The following is a 16,841-nucleotide window of genomic DNA, read 5'->3' as shown; positions in this document are numbered from 1 at the left end:
GATGGTTACATTTCACATTAACACCTTCAAAATAAAATCCTGTTTTCTCGTCTGCCCGGTAACAGAGTCCATCTGCACCTGGAGAAACTCTGCCTGAGCACTCACACACACAACCAAATAGAACACACACACACACACACACACACACACACACACACACACACACACACACACACACACACACACACACACACACACACACACACACACACACACACACGGTGAGATAAGCTCAGTGGGGCCTCTGCAGGCGCTCTTCAGCTCTGGCCATGTACGGCGGTTGTAAACGGCCCAAATTTGGACAAGGATTCCAGCCAGATAGTCGTGTGCCCTGAACGTGAGGCCGCTGTGTGTATCGGTGTGTATCTGTTTCTCTTGACAACGCTTTTGTTGTCATAGCAACCCCAGGAAAGAGAAGGAGACGGAGCAGGCGCTCTACAGTGGGGGTTGAAAAGGTTTAGATGGCAAGGTTAACTTTTGGCTTTGATGTGACTTCATGTCTTGTTTCTCTCTGTTGTGTCATGGTGGAGATTTGCTGTTTTCTCTCTGAATCTTGCTTTGCATCTTTATTTCTAAGCTTTGCTTCCTGTGTGTGTCCTGAATAAAAAGGGCAATGCAGGCTCTCCCTCGCTGCAGTTCCTTGGCCGTGTTGTTTTGGTTGTTAAGTAGAAATCTGACCTCTCTGACAGCTTGCTCCCTCATCGGTGTGAGGCCAAGAAAAGCTGCTGTGTCCCTCGGTGCGCACTGAAGATATGCAACCTATGTTTTAGATATTTCTATGCACTAATAACAAAACCCAGTTATTCAGATTTATGATCCTCCAGATGATGTACTGAATGATAAATGCCCAGTGGCTGGAATTGTTCCTAAAAACCATAAGGGTGTAATATAAGCAGTAATATCAAACAGTTCAGGTGTTGTAAAAATAAATACTTGAAAATGCAGGTTTGTGTAACAAAGTCTTGTTTATCTTTATGCAAAATGGAAACCCACCGTACACCCACCCTGTCGAGAATTCTGCATCTTAATGGAGGAAAATCTACAACACCTCCCACAGTATGAGTCAGAGGATCTTAAATGATCTACCTCTCACTGAAAGACGCTATCGATTTCTGTTTAACTCCATTATCAGTTACATTTGGGTTAGTTTTAAAATATTTACAATTAAAAATGTGAAGTATAATTCTTATTTTGCATTTTGGAACAAATGTTCTAAACAATTTCATCCAAAATGGGGAAAAAATGTACAATATTTCTGTGCTGGTAATAAAATGATTAAATCTGTATAAAATAATTCATTAGCTCTTTAAAGCTCCTGTTGGAGGAGTTTTAAAGATGCTAATGAAACCAACTGAAATCATCATTTATGCTTCCTTATGAACTTCAGAAGCATACAAGACCATAAAAGGATGGTTAGATTATTCTCATAAAGTTATTCTATATGTCTGTAACTGTTGTCGCAGGGTAAGTGTCAGGTTATGTGATTCACAGCATGCTTGAAAGACATCTTAAGTAATGAAGGATGAGATTTAGTGACAGAAAACAAAACTTAATATACACAAGAAGTAAGAAGTGAATATTCCTACCTTGTCCAGAGGGGGCACCAAATTTCACACAAACTTTAAGTTCCTCACAGGAGCTTTAAATACAGCCAAAATAATCAGTTAATTAAAAATAGAAACGTTCAAGTCAAGAATAAATTCAAAAAAGTTTGAGCGTGAATCTCATCTTTGAATAAAGCCGAACAATAAAAACAGTTTGAGCAAAGACGTCTAGGTTTCGCTCAAGTTTTTTATTTATTTATTTTTTGGGGGGGGCTTTTCATGCCTTTAATCGAAGAGGAGAGGATAGGACAGTGGATAGAGATGGAAACAGAGTGGGAGTGGGGAATGAAATGCAGGAAACAGGCTGTTAACCTCATGGGGCGCAACCTAGACTGCTATGGGCCATCTACGCCCAAAGTTTTGCAACATTAGCGCAACCCCACTCTCACCTTGTTTCCGTCTTTATCCACTGTCCTAGGTAGGAACTTTAATTATATGCATCATAACCAAATTATGTGCAAAATTTTTCATGTTTTATCAAGTAATATGATAAAATATGTATCATAAGCCTGCTGTGAAGATCTACTACCTGGATGTAAACAGTCACAGATGACATGTTTTTGTAGATTGGTGTGGTCTGTCAGTGTTGATCTACAAATGTAGATAAAGTTGCGGGAAGGCTGTGGCTGGCTAAACTGACATATAGCTACTCAACCACAGGAAGTGAGAATGATATAGAAAGAGAAACAGAAAGACAAACCAGCAGACAGAATATGTAAGACTTAAACGCTCCAGTTAGCAGCACTCCAGAGAGTCCTGCCGTTGCTCCAGTTTCCTTCCTCACAAATGATGTGCCCGTGAAGGACATCTCCCTCAGCAGGAACATCATCTTCCCTCAACAAGCAGACTGTCCTTAGATCAGTAGACAGGTCCTAATCAGGATTAATTACAGGAAACAAACTCATGTACTGACAAATTTCTGTTTTACTGATGCTCTGCGTCTGATGTGGATTTACTGAGTGATTCATTTGCTTCCTAATGAAAGAGAAGAGAGCATGTTTGTGCGTGTGTGTTTGTGGTTCGATTTATCACTCTTGAGGAAACATCCGGCTAATGTGCAGAGCTGACTTCAGTGAAGTTCAAGCAGCATTTGGAAGCGATTCAAGCAGATAGGGTTTGCAGAAAGTATATATAAAGCACACAGGCACAGCCTCCAGCAGCAATGCTATGCTATGTGGCATTTAAAGCTCCCCTGCTATGTGCCGGCATTTTGGGAATGCTCCGGCTGCCAAAATTCCCTGACGATTCTGGACGCACGTGGCGTCCTATCAGACACTGACATAAGCGCATATGTGCACGTACAGGGCAGGTTGCATTTCCAGCTTCTCCAGTGACCTTACCCTGCCTCTCTGTCTCTCTGTTTCCTCTCAGGCATGCATAGACGACAACGTTGACATGGTGACTTTCCTGGTGGAGCACGGAGCCAGCATCAACCAGCCTGACAATGAGGGCTGGATCCCCCTCCACGCTGCAGCCTCCTGCGGATACCTAGACATTGCAGAGTAAGTCTTCAGCTTCTGAGAAACGGTGGTATCAGTTTCATCAAGCTCACTTCTGCAATCTCACCCTGTTTTATCTGGCCTATTCTCAGAAGCATCTCTTGTCTTTGTCATTGCAACACTTTACAGTCTCAAATGTGCCGTCTGAGCAGCAGAGTCTGCAAGGTTAAAGTCCCCACAGGTGACATCAGGGCTGTGCTCCTGTCGCCTCTGTGCACTCTCATTCGTGACCCCTGTCTTTATTACAGATCCAGCAGCATTGATGCACTCTGAGCCTGACCTAGTGCAGCTTTATAAGCAAATACTTGAGCTAAATAGAGGTGGATTTAGATGTCTAATCAGGCCTGTTTACCGTGCAAAAAGAGATTATCCTTTTTCAGCCAGCATGCCAAAGAAAAAAAGAAAAAAAGCTGGAATTTTTTGCAAGAATCCCTTTTTTTGCATTGTTTCTCTCTAAAAATCAGTTCAAACCATATTAATGTGCCGTTTTGGGCCCAAACATGTCGTTATTACTGTAGAGATAGTATTTGTGTCGTGCAGCCCAGTCTTGTATTTCTCAGCTCAGCATCAGCCCATCTGATATCTTCGACACATGTTGTTAAAAATGATGTAATCAAATATGGGCAGATCTTTGTCATACCCCTTTATCTGGTATGTAGATCTAAGAGTGCTCTACAGCACCGTCCTGCCTCTAGTCCTTTTCAGGTAAGAAGACAGCTCTGAGAGCAGCAAACACAACACAGAGATGTTATCTGAGGATATTTAAACAGGCTAAAGGGAGCTGAGGGGGCTCAGCTGTTCTCATTGTTCAGCATATTGGAAGTGTGCTGTGACCTGCTTTACTTCTGAGTTACATTACAGGAACCTGGCTGCTGGTTTAACCTCCTCTGAGGTTTTCCCAAAAATGACAAATGCAGCTAGCTGCAGGGAGATAAACACGTGGCATTAAAGGTTGTGATACGATATGAAAATCAGGGGGTTTATAAGGATTCAGGCAGCACTCCCCACCTCGGTTTCAAAGCAAATCTCACTGGTGTTTACTGGTGAAAGGTTATAGAAGTTTTCCCATTAATCCTTTGTTTTTCCTTAGCAGTGTTTGTTTCTAGTTCATTTTAATCTGTGCATCATATTTGCTTCTGTTCAATGTAGTGATATAAAAACAATCTTGTCAGAATCATGTCTTTACGTTAGTCAGCTATTATGACCTAAGAAAAACAGTGTGGTTAGTTACTCCACAGCACAGACCTTGGTTATTGTTGTTGACACATTTCACATTTGAAGCAACGCAGTACAGATGTCCAGTACCAGTGCCCAACGGTACCAACTTTCTGTACTTTTTTGTGTTTGTGGTAAAAAATATTAATTTATTTAATGATAAAATATATATTTTTCAGTTTAACGTATTTATTCATGTAACCTATCAATGCTGTGTTCATGTCCAGCATGGAAAATCAACTTCTCTTCCACTCCCTCACAGTCACAAGGATGCATTTAGGTACCTAAACACTGTATCGTTTGATTTTACATAAATCGGTACGACGGAAGAGTGGTATTACTATGCTTAAAGGATACTCCGGGATGGAACAAGTTGGGTCCTATCACAAGGTTTAGGGCAGAAATTACCCCTACAGCAGTGTTTTTGTGCAGCAGAAGCCCAGAGCGCTTGCACCACACCCCCTCCCTGCTCCTCTGCCGGTTTCCTCAGCACTCAGACGGGGCCATATTTTACTTGACCAAAAACACAAATAAACTGACTCCCACCGAAAAAATCTGATATCAGTCTGCATTCACGCTTTATTTAGAGAATTTTCAGCGCGTTACTTTCACACAAAAACACCGCTAAATAAGGCTCTAGTTCTCATCGTGTCTCTTCGTCCTGGCAGACTACCTGCGTTTGTTTATTTTTGGCACGCTGCACTGGACTGATACACTGAGCGGCGAGCGCCTCGTAGCCAGCTGTGGCTCTGCAGCGGAGGTAGCACTGTTTTACGACACGATGAGAACTAGAGCCTTATTTAGTGGTGTTTTTGTGTGAAAGTAACGCGCTGAAAATTCTCCAAATAAAGCGTGAATGCAGACCCATATCAGATTTTTTCTGTGGGAGTCCGTTTATTTGTGTTTTTGGTCAAGTAAAAAATGGCCCCGTCTGAGTGCAGAGGAAACCGGCTGACGAGCAGGGAGGGGGTGTTTGGGCTTCTTCTGCACAAAAACACTGCTGTAGGGGTAATTTCTGCCCTAAACCTTGTGATAGGACCCAACTTGTTCCATCCCGAAGTATCACTTTAAGTTAAATAATTATTTAGTGAGAAGGCTAGTGGTGCATCAAAAAAACAGACTCCACTTAAGGTGTTCTCACTGAGAAAATGAGGGCAAAAAATGCATCAGTTTTTGATGCAAGCTAGCACTGTTTTAAAAAATGATTTTTTTGGGCTGTTTCACATCTTAATTTAAAGGATAGGCATTGAAAAGATTCAAAAAGAAAGAAAGGATGACAGTGACAAACTTTTGAGGACTACAGACTCAGAAGATAAAGCTAACATTAACCACAAGTAAAGGAAAATTTCTGATGAAGAAAAATGCTGCAGAAACTTTTTGTTTTCAGGTCTTCTAGGGCCAAATGACCAAACAGAACAGAAACTCAAATAATGCCAAAATATATGAATATGGCCCATGAAATCCCACTTAATTTTCAGGACTTATCTGCAGAAATGAAAAAACAAATCAGAATTTTCCACCAGAAATCTCTGCAGAGCATGGCATTAATGAAAGTTCATTGAGTTCCTGAGCATAAAAACACTTTATTTCTGGTCACCTCCTTTTCCCAGTGCTGTTTTTGCAACTTTGAGTTTAAGTGTTTTTCTGTCACGTGAATGATCTGTGTATTGATAAACCCATTTTTTAAAAATCAGAAAGAAAGAGATCCTCTCAAGGCTGGTCTTAATCCTGAAAATGATTCTGAATTCCTTTTCCATGATTCCAACAAAGTACCAACCCTTTGTTGGACCACTCTCCTAACCCTAAACATATATCTGAATCTCCGACCACCGTTTTTGAGCAGTGATGCAAAGAAATTAGCTTCTTTGTCAACAAAATGTTCCCACAAACCAGAGAGATTTCAGTGTTGTTTACTTCTCAGACCCAGAAAGTCTGATTCCAGCGGTGCATACGAACACAACCTCAGCCTGGGCTAGTATTACAGCAAACAATAAGTTTTTTGTTGCCACACACTGAGTGAAAAGGTCAAGTGGCTTGCCTGCTATGGGTGACTAATGGAGACATCATGTCATAGAGAGAAACTCTGCAACCTGATGTGGGCGGTGAACTCTCAGTGGACCCGTTTTAATCCCAGCATCCTCATTTCACAGCGACAGGAACTCTAAAGACCCTGGTGTCACCGCAGCCGCTTAATGCCAGGATTGGTTAAGAATCCCACAGAGGGGAGTCCACGCCACAAAGCCCATCAAACCCAGTGAAGCTGACCTAAAATAGGCTGGATAGAAAGTCCAATCAAGAGGATATAAAAGTCTGAAACGTGACTGCAGTCAGTCAGATGCCATGTGTGGGGGAAGTCGTAAGCCTGAGCCTGTTTCAAGTGGTGTGTCGGCCTAATGAGAAGGGCCTGAGTCTCACCGCAGATGTAATTGGAAGCAGCTGAAGTGGAGTTGTTGAACGAGTTAAAAAGATTCTGGATTTGTGCTGATGGGAGACAAAATTATGAAGGGTTAAGTCATCAAGAAGCTGTGGGTGAGGTGTGAATTTAAAGGCTTATATTGGTTACGAGGGATTTTATTTTGTACATCACATGATTTGAAGTAAAGGGGTAAAACTTTTTAGGCCCTGTTTACACGACAACGTTTCATCGGAAAACAAGTTTACACAGAAACGCTGAGGGATTGAAAATGCTGTAGTAACCATGCCAGGCCTGTTGGTGACGCTATAACTGTCTTGTCCAGAAGCCGCTTTTGGTAGATTTCCAGTGAAGTTTATACAGTTCCTGAATTGTTTGTAACATGTACTTTTTCCCAGTCACTCCATACTGTCTGTCAAACATTTTTAACATTTCTGGCTTTCAACCGTATTGAAGGGCTGCATTTCTTTGGCAATGTAGCTGTCTTTGAGCGCCCACCATTTGGTGCTTTTATTTCTATTTACTTTGCAGACCGAAAGCCTCAGTAATAGGGGATTGTCAAAGAACAAGGCTCCGCTGCACCTCCCCTTCTTCTTCTTCGTCGCCACTATTTTCAAACAAATGCGACATATCAGCTCGTTGGTGTTCATGAGCTCACACTTTGTTCATTCTGATAAAAAACAAAATATTCCCACACTGGGACTATGGCAGGCGGCTTAAGAACCGCATCTTTGGTGCCATCACTCATATTAGCGTGTGTTTCCTCCTTACCCCTCAGGACGCTTGATTCAGCTCTCTCCGTGTGTACGCGCGAGCAGCCCCGTCTTCACCCCAAAGGTCGCATTTCTGACAGATGCTCACTCCGCTATAAATCCACTAAATCCGCAATAGAACCTATGCACCCCAAATTTAGGGAAGATAGACGTAGTGAGCCATCTTCTCATTCAGCCTCTTTGGTCCAAAGAGAGGAGGAAAACAAACATGCATGCACGTGTCAGTTTATCGAGGCTGGCAAACTTACCGAGGACGTTTTTATTTATCGTTCGGTTAATTGATTTATTGATTATCGTGACAGGCCTAAGTCTAGGTATAATGGAAACACAGCTACAGGCATGCTCTTAAAGTCACTTCTCTTTCATCAACCAATCAAAATCAAGAAGAGACAGCTCTTTGTATGTCAGCTTTTTTGACAACAGTACAGGAGGAGATCAAATCCTGCAGATTGTTAAAAATTTGGCGAGATCTTTTTCTTATACAGTCTCACGCAAATGAAAAGCCACCATGGCGTCTTCTTTTAACTTGTGTAGTTTATCTCGTGCTTCCTGACTGTTTGATTTCCAGCTTTGAGGTTGCAGCTAATGCAGGAATTTTTAGGGTTTGTTTTCCACATTTTCTTTGTAAGTTTCATTAATAAAGCCAGTAAAACTCTCACTGTAAGCAGAAAACTCCTCAAGACAACTCCTGCCAATGAGAGGGGCTCTGGAATGAATGCTGCTGTTAGTAGATCCAAGATATTAAATTCAAGCTGGGGGTAAAACAATAACAGAGGACTAATGTGTTGAAACTGCTTCCTCATGCAACACTGTCGACTTCATCTGAGTTTTCTTTAAAGCAGAGTTTTGGTATCGGTGAATGAAGCTGCCGGGCTACAACCGGAACTGGGCTGTAGTTTAGTGCCAAACATCACCGTGTAGTAAACAACCCTCGCCATAAAGCTGTCTGGATTTGTGCCACTCCTCCCCGTCTTTATGTGCAGGTGTGGCTGTCGAATGTTTGCACAGCCTCAGGAAGACCCTCTGACATTTCAACGAATCGTTTAACTTGACTTCCAGGAGTTTTGACATTAGCAGTTATTTGTTCATGTATGAAATGTGTTTTACCTTTTACTGTTTTACCTGTGAAACACTTAACCTCACATTTGTCAAAACTTTAAAGTTTTTGGAGAATACTAATAAAAACATGTCCCTGGGCTTTCTTTTGCAGGAAAAATGCAAAGTGGAACAAATTAAAGTTTCACCGCAGATAATGCAGGAAGTTATTGGAATTAATTATGTGATTAAAATAATTGGAGAATATATTTAAGTTGGCCTAGAGGTGTTAAAAGATGTGACTGGTTGAACAGGAGAGGCAGACTGAGGCAGTCGAATAATGCTGGCACTGACCCAAGAACAATACAACGCTGCTCCTGTTTTTAACCGTTTCCTCTTCACTTGAAGGAAGTAAATAAACACGGTACTTTTCATACTTTAGAGAGCTTTGGGTACAAAAACGAGCATGCAGATTTAGTTTTTATACTAGAAACAGTTTTTTATAAATATTATCTCCTTTACAATCTGTTTTTCAGTGCCTGAATCTGACTTTTTTTATATCAGAGGCATCTTTCGTTCTGTTGATCATCTTGTGCATACACAGGTATAAGCTGGACCTTCAGTCTTGCAAGATTCATAAAGATAATCATAACTTGCAGGAAGCATTAGGTGCAAGCTAGCAGAGTTGAATTCTCTGCATAAGTAGTAGGGCTGAACGATTTTGGGAAATAATCTAATTGCTAATTGCGTGTAATTTTTTTTTTTTTCTTTTGGATGGGGTTATGTTCTATGTTTGATGAATTGATGCATGAAATGACAAAAATAGCCTATCTTTATTTAACTACTAGAATCACAACAGAATATTGACTGATTGATTTAACTTCAAGCCTTGTAGACGTGTGATAATATTATCATTAATTTCCTTAACTAAAATCAGAGAGAGGAACAAAGCACTGCAGAACAACATGTCTGGTATGAATTATAATCTGAAAAATAAATATGAATCCACTCTTCAAGGAATCTCACACAAACTAAAGCGCAGAAATATAAATAAAAAATTTTTTTGGCTCAACCACTGGAATATGTCAACATGTGGGGTGTTTTTTTTTTTTTAATTAAAAAGAAACACTGTGCGAACATAAACATTAATTGTATAAAAATCTTACTGATCTCTTACTAGTAACAAAACACAAACTAAAGTGCAGAAATACAAATAAAAAAAAAATTGGCTCAACCCCTGAAGTATGTAAACGTGTGGATTACACTTTTTAAATGCACTTTAATTTTTTTTTTTTTTTCATTGCAGCCTTTGTGATTTGAAAATTACTGTCTATTACATTACATTCATTTTTCAGCCCTGATAAGTAATCATGCTTTTTTAATTTCACCGTATCATGCATTTCAATGGTATGTTTTTGGGTGCACTTTTGCAAAAACAGTTAAAGCCTTGTGAATTATTTTTGCTCACATTAATTTTAAGGATGGGAGAAAAAAAATTGATGTATTGTAACATTGGGATTTTTTGTTTAAAGATTTTAAATCACGATTTATTTTTGTTTAAAAATTGATTTCACTCTTCAAATTTAAGTCTTTTTTTTGTCTGTTTTTATGAGTTGAGTTGGAAAAAAGTTGAGATGTCAGAGCCCCTAAATAAATTCTAAAAAATGACTCATATGTGATGTGTTTTTTTGGGGAAAATGTGGCTCTTGATATAGTCTGTAGAAATTATCATCACCTTTTAATTTCTTCACTTGGTCTGGTGTTAAAAAATTTAAACTAAAAATCACAAAAATCTGAACTATCGGAGAAGTGCACTCTTAATTGAATCGGCATCCCAAAATCATAAAAGAATTGAATCAGGAGAAAAGCATATTGTTCTAGCCCTAATTCATTTCTTGTTCTTGTGTTTTTTTGCAGGTATCTAATCAGCCAGGGTGCCAGTGTAGGTGTTGTTAACAGTGAAGGTGAGACTCCGCTGGACATCGCTGAAGAGGAGGCGATGGAGGAGCTCCTACAGAATGAGATCAACAGACAAGGTACAGACTTAAAGCCATCTGAAACTCTGTTTTTGGACAATCTGAAAATGCTATATTCATATAAGCATGCTGTTATTAACCTGTAAATTAATTGTTGATGAATATCTAGTCTCTAAAAAGTAGCCCTTTGTGCTAACATGAAACAAGCTAAATCAGATCAACACACGTGATGTTTCTGGCGTGTGCACGGTGGCGTTTCTGCCAGGGCCCCTGTGTGTATTTCACGCATGTATGACTTTGTTGTCAAATAGAGCCCGAGCCCTCGCTGAGCATCAGTTACCGCCTGTTTTCCACCCACTCACTTAAAGAAAACTTACATAACATGGGAAGGTGATCCAGCTGTGTCTGTGCGCTCTCATGTGATGACTCCAAACTGAAAAGTCGAGTCTTTCTATTTCTGGCCGAGCAAAGCCGGGGCATTCTTGAGATGATGAAAGGCCCTCCCCTACGGTGAGAGGCCAGGCATAGACGTGTTAACTGGCTCGGGGCCAGACGGGTGCTCCTCAGCTCATATTCACTAATAAAGCCCTGCTAGCTTTGCTTTCTATGTGGCACCGTTTAGCAGCTTTACATCCACAGATTTTACTACAGGTGTGTGGTGCTTGCATGCAGACAGGAATGCTGCTTTTACTGCCACGATAAAACTTAAACTGTGCGTCTAAAAAGGTAGCTGTTAGTTTAAGTGTTGCTGATGCAGCTTACATCATCAGTAACAGAAATGTTTACAATGTTTAAAGGTGTCAACAACAGGTAAATATGACACAAAAGAGTGCAAACATCCTGCAGTGACACCAAGCAATAAATCAGCAATGGTCTTCACTTGAGCTGATTCTGATTTGTTTTGCAGTCTTCAGCTCCAACAGGTGACTTTTTCTGCCTGCTGTGTGTGTATCTGCTCCACCCTCTGTCACAGCTGCTACATCATTAACTTTCAACAACTCCAGGTCGAGAAATAGTTGTATCTAGTCTTGTCTACATATGCAGCAAAGAGAATCAGACTTCTAGCTGAGAACATCTCACTCCTCTTCGATAGGTGGCGCTGTGTCCTTTTTTGATCAGCAAAGTTGCTTGCATATCAAAATAGTTTTGGTCCACCCAAAGAGGGAACAACCAAGTCATGCCAAATCCAACTGTGGTCTGATAGCAATCACATTATCGAGGTGTGTCGGTGGCTCAGTCCGATCTCAGTCTGACTAAGCTGTTTACACCCATTTCAATCTCATAGTCCAGTATCTGAAGCTGAATGTAGACTTACTGACTGTTTGAAGTTTTTGGCATCCGGTGATATTTACCCTCAGACTGCAGCTCAGACACTGAGCACCTTCGTCTTCTTCTTCTTTCGTCTTCTTCTTCTTAGTCATCTTCTTTCACGCCATCTTAGTCTTCTTTGTCCTCTCCTTCTTTGTTGTTGTCTTCTTTTTTGTCGTCTTCATCTTCTTTGTCGTCTTGGTCTTCTTTGCCATCTTCTTCTTAATCGTCTTCTTCCTCTTCTTCTATATCTCCTTCTTTGTCTTCTTCTTCGTCTTCTTGTTTTTGTTGTCTTCTTTGTGTATTTCTTCTGAGTCTTCTTTTTTTTAGCTGTCTTCTTCTTCATCATCTTCTTTGCTGTCTTTCTCTTCTTGTTCTTCTTTTTCGTGATCTTTGCCATTTTCTACTTCATCTTCGACTTCATCTTCCTCTTCTTTATTGTCTTCTTCTCCTTCTTTGTTGTCTTCTTGTTCTTCTTCCTCCTCTTCCTCTTCCTTTTCATTTTCTTCGTCTTCTTCTTTTTTGTCTTCCTCCTGTCCTTTGACTTCTTCTTCTTCCTTTTCTTTTACTTCTTCTTTTTCTTCTGTTTTCTTCGTCTTCTTGATCACCTTGTTCCTGTCCTCCTTCTTTTTCTTCTTCTTCTTCGTCTTCTTGTTCTTCTTTGTTTTCTTCTTCTTCTTTTATGTCTCCTTCTTCTTCTTCTTCTTCTTCTTCTTCTTCTTTGTCTCCTTCTTCTTCCTTGTCTTCTTTCTCTTCGTCTTCTTGTTTTTGTTGTTCTTTGTCTACTTCTTCTTAGTCTTCATTTTTAAGTCTTCTTCTTCATTATCTTCTTTATTGTTTTCTTCTTCTTCTTCTTTGTTGTCTTCTTGTCCTTCTTCGTCTTCTTCTTCCTTTTTATTTTCCTTCATCTTCCTCTTTGTCGTCTTCCTCCAGTCCTTTGTCGTCTTCTTCCTGTTCCTTTTTTTCCCTCCTTTTCTTCTTTATCTTCTTCTTCTTCATCTTTGTCAGCTTCTTCCTGTCCTCCTTCATTTTCTTCTTCTTCTTGTTTTTGTTGTCTTCTTCGTCTACTTTTTAGTCTTCATTTTTAGCTGTCTCCTCCTCATTGTCTTCTTTGCTGTCTTCCTCTTCTTGTTCTTCTTTGTCGTGATCTTTGCCATTTTCTCCTTCATCTTCTACTTCATCTTCCTCTTCTTTATTGTCTTCTTCTTCTCCTTTGTTGTCTCCTTTTTCTTCTGTCCTCTTCTTCCTTTTCTTTTTCTTCAACTTCTTCTTTTTCGTCTTCCTCCTGTCCTTTGACTTCTTCTTCTTCCTTTTCTTTTTCTTCTCTATTTTCTTCGTCTTCTAAGTCACCTTCTTCCTGTCCTCTTTCTCTTTATTCTTGTTCTTGTTCTTGTACTTTTTCATGTTCGTCTTCTTCTTTTTCTTCGTCTTCTTCTTTTTTTCTTTGTCTTTTTCTTCTTCTTCTTCATCTTCTTCTTCATCGTGGTGTTATGTAACAACTGTGCGACTCGTACCATCCTGAACCCGAAGCATCTCTGCCACCGGCTGCTGTCGGCTTTGATTTGCTGACGCCTGATAGATGCGCTGCCTCCTCTAAGATCCATCCCTAACCGATGAAGACCCAAAAGTACATCTTCATTTATCATCCCCCTGGACTTCAGAGCCAAACTTTTAATACTTTTCCAGCATGTGGACGTTATGTACTCGTATGTATTTATTCATGAATCGCAGACTGCTCCATAAATCTGCTTTTTGGGGATAAATCTCCTGTGAAGAGCGAAGCTGCACTGATCCCGGCCTCGGGGGCAGCTGCAGACAATCCGCTGCTCAGTTCTCGATGCGAAGTGCAGCATTATGCAACGAGTTGTTGTGTAACACTTCTGTATGTTTGTAATGTGATTTTCTCCTCTCAAAGAGACACCAGTCATGGGGTTAAACTTATTAGTGAGTGACCACGGTTTCCCCTCTGCGGGAACAACCTCAAGATGCTCTGCTTGACCCTGATTGGGTCAAATGACCGGACAGCCCGTCTGCCAGCCTCCCCCTCCCTCCCTCCTCCATCAGCTGCCTGTGAGGCCTGTTGTTGTCCCTGTGATAGACTGAAGGTGGACACCAACAGATGTTTTTAGAGTGACGATGGTGTCCTCTGAGCTAATATTAACTCTTTCTGACTTTTCTTTAAACTCTGTAACTTTTTTCCTTGTGCTTCCTTCATTTCACCTGCTGTATCCATACGATCAGGGAGCTTTCCATCTGTTGTGTGCTGTTCTCTTCAAAAATCTCCGCTTTGACTCGCTGCCAACTCCTCCACTCCGCTCTCAATCCGTAGTCCTACTTAGAGGCCATTAGGCTTTCTGCTTTTTATAGAGCACAGTGTCGGCTGCTTCCCAGGAGATCACAGGACGTCGGCCTACCTGGCTGGCTCCCATCGTCTATATTAACTCAACTGCTTCAAGGATACTGGTGTTCATTTAGTTACTGAAGGGTTTCAAGTTGTCAAGACTGATTCTGTTACTGAAAGTGATTTGGATTCATTTTAAAGACTAACACTTCAGGGATCTGATATTGAATATATACAATTCAGATCTAAGAATTGAGATTTTTGGATTTTTTGGGTGATTTTTGCAGGAGGCTTTCTTTGCAGTTTACATTGTCTCCTCATGGATGCATGGCTTCCTCCTTCCTTGCCTTATTCTTGATGTGAACCCCTTGATAGCCTAGAGCAGGGGCGGCGTCATGGGTGGGCCCAGCAGCCCCAGGCCCACCCACTTTCCGACAGGCACACCTCAAACTTTTCTTTAAAAGATTTTTTTGTTATTTATTTATTTTTAGATTGGTTTTAAAGGGGAATATTATAACATTTTGTCACGTTACGCTTATTTTTATGGTTTGATGCCCTGTTTTTTAAAAAACGAACCAAGTTTGGCAATTTTTAGCCTGTTGGTAAAAAGTTTTGACTCATTCAGCCTCGTGTTATACTGTTAGGACTAGAGGATGATTTTGGGAAAGACTGTAGATTTCTGTCTTTTTTGATCTTTAGTTGATGACTGATGTTCCTGCTCTTACAGCCTACAATCCATTGGTGTGCTACAGCACTACTCTTTGGCTGATACCACTGACAGCCATTGCCGACTGATGCACTAAAATTTCATCCAATATTTAAGGATAATAAAGCAACCAATTCTGCTTTAAAGTATACTTAGTAACAATAATTGATCTATATCTAGTTATAGTTATTTACTAACTTTTGTAATTTAAGGCCGACCCAAAATTGAAATCCTGGCTCCGTCTCTGGCCTAGAGACCTGTACATGTTTGCCCACCTTGCACCCAGTGACTTTTGGGATAAGCTCCAACCTCCTGCAACCCTGAACAGGATGAGCAGTGAAAAATATTGGATGTTCGGTTCAGGAAAAACAGTTTTTGAGCCACTTTTTGCTCACAGAGCTCACTTTACTGTGTTTACTGACGTCATCTGCTTCAAAAGTTGAGTCCATTTTTTCCATGCGAAACTTGCTCACATTGAAAGATAAATTCGATCCCATGTTATATCAACCCTGTTTGCACAGTCACTCTGAGATACTTTTCTCAGAAACGGTTCAATTTTTTTTTCCATTTTTTTGCATCCGGCCAGCTTGTTTCTTGGGTAGTTTGACCCTTTAAAGACACTGTAGGCTACTTGCAACATCACATTTTCTGACATATTTTCTCTACACATTTTGGGCGATATTTAGATGATGAATGAAGACTTGTGTTTATGTGTGTGTGACAGTGTGTTTGTGTACGCCGCGCGTACCTCATACATACTGAAAGCCGCTGCTCAGGATCAATTGCTTGATGATTCCATTTTTCTTGTAGTGCAAATTTTTGCAATTAATACAAAATAAAAGCATCAGATTCAGTGTGCATGATGTTTTTTTTTCGGATTACGGATCCAAAAAATGCAGACTCAGTGTGCAAAGACCTTATAAGTTAACATATAACTTCATCTTCCTGCATCCTTCGTGTAAAGTGGAGATGGAGACAGAGACTTCAGTAGTTATGTTACATCCTGATGACAGTAAAAACACTTCATGTGTCTTCACATGATCAGGTTGTTTCTTCCTGGTTGATGTGATGAAATTTCAGCTTTTGTTATCATCAATAAATGATCAAAACACAGCGAGAGCGAAGTGACTCAAGCTGTAGCCAAAACAACTTCTGGTCCAAAGACTTAAGTTGAACTCGAGATTGTTGAACACCTCAATTATCAAAATAGATAAGAGAGTGGTCTGTGGCGTGAAAGCGAGGAGAGGAACTGTCTTTGTGTCACATTATGCAGAATGATGTCAGCGACAGCAGAAACAGATGAAGGGAGCTATTTTTAACACTTTCAACCTGCAGGAAAGCTGTTAAAGGGTTTAATTCAGATTAAATATATGCTGCATGTACGGTCATGTCTTTATCAGATTTTTTCTTCAACATGTAAACAGTGAAGCTGTAATCTCTCATTAGAATGATTTTAATCAGTGAGTGTTACCTGCTCTCTCAGATAATCCTGAGACGCTGTGTGTGTGTGTGTGTACTCGAGGCTGCTTCAGAAGAAACTAATAAAAAGCGCTTCTTGTTATATTTTAATATCAAAGTTTGAATTTCTGCTCCTGTGACGGCTGTTTCCAGTCCAACATAAACTCAGACTCTGAGTCATCCCCCTCCCATTTGGTTTCACTTTCTCTGACCTCTCTTCACAAATCATCTCAATAAGGCTGATTTTTAACATCGCTCTGCCCACTTTGAGCCTGGACTTGAAGGATACTCTTCTCTGAGGCTGACCACGTCACTTTGCGCTCCTCCAGCTCATCCTTTTCTCCTCCATTGCAGCCAAACTTGGAGACACAGATGTCCTCTTTCACTGCCGAGAGCTTGAGGCGGTCTCAGACCTTTCTAGTGGTGTCAGGAAGTGAGTGATGATGTAGAAAAAAAAACCTCTAAGATCAGCTGAAGTTTTGGCTCCGTCCCCGCTTCGCTTCTCCACTCTCT

At 40.5% G+C, this 16,841-nt stretch overlaps 1 protein-coding gene across 4 annotated transcripts in view; it reads left to right on the top strand.

Moving 5' to 3' along the window:
- The window catches only part of ppp1r12a (protein phosphatase 1, regulatory subunit 12A), a 71,730-nt gene that overhangs the window by 24,127 nt on the left and 30,762 nt on the right, over window positions 1-16,841 (top strand). For all 4 annotated transcript variants that reach the window (XM_074697856.1, XM_074697857.1, XM_074697858.1 and 1 more), the window contains exons 2-3: window positions 2,976-3,106; window positions 10,457-10,575. In XM_074697856.1, coding sequence (XP_074553957.1) covers window positions 2,976-3,106; window positions 10,457-10,575 — 250 coding nt within the window. The remainder of the gene's footprint in view (window positions 1-2,975; window positions 3,107-10,456; window positions 10,576-16,841) is intronic.

The sequence above is a fragment of the Halichoeres trimaculatus genome, unplaced genomic scaffold (genome assembly GCF_033239565.1).
Source record: "Halichoeres trimaculatus isolate MK-OKI-2021-1 unplaced genomic scaffold, fHalTri1.1 fHalTri1_scaffold_21, whole genome shotgun sequence".
In the NCBI taxonomy this organism is placed as follows: Eukaryota; Metazoa; Chordata; class Actinopteri; order Labriformes; family Labridae; genus Halichoeres; species Halichoeres trimaculatus.
Note: the sequence above shows the minus strand (reverse complement) of the source record. Positions and strands in the feature narration are given on the sequence as shown.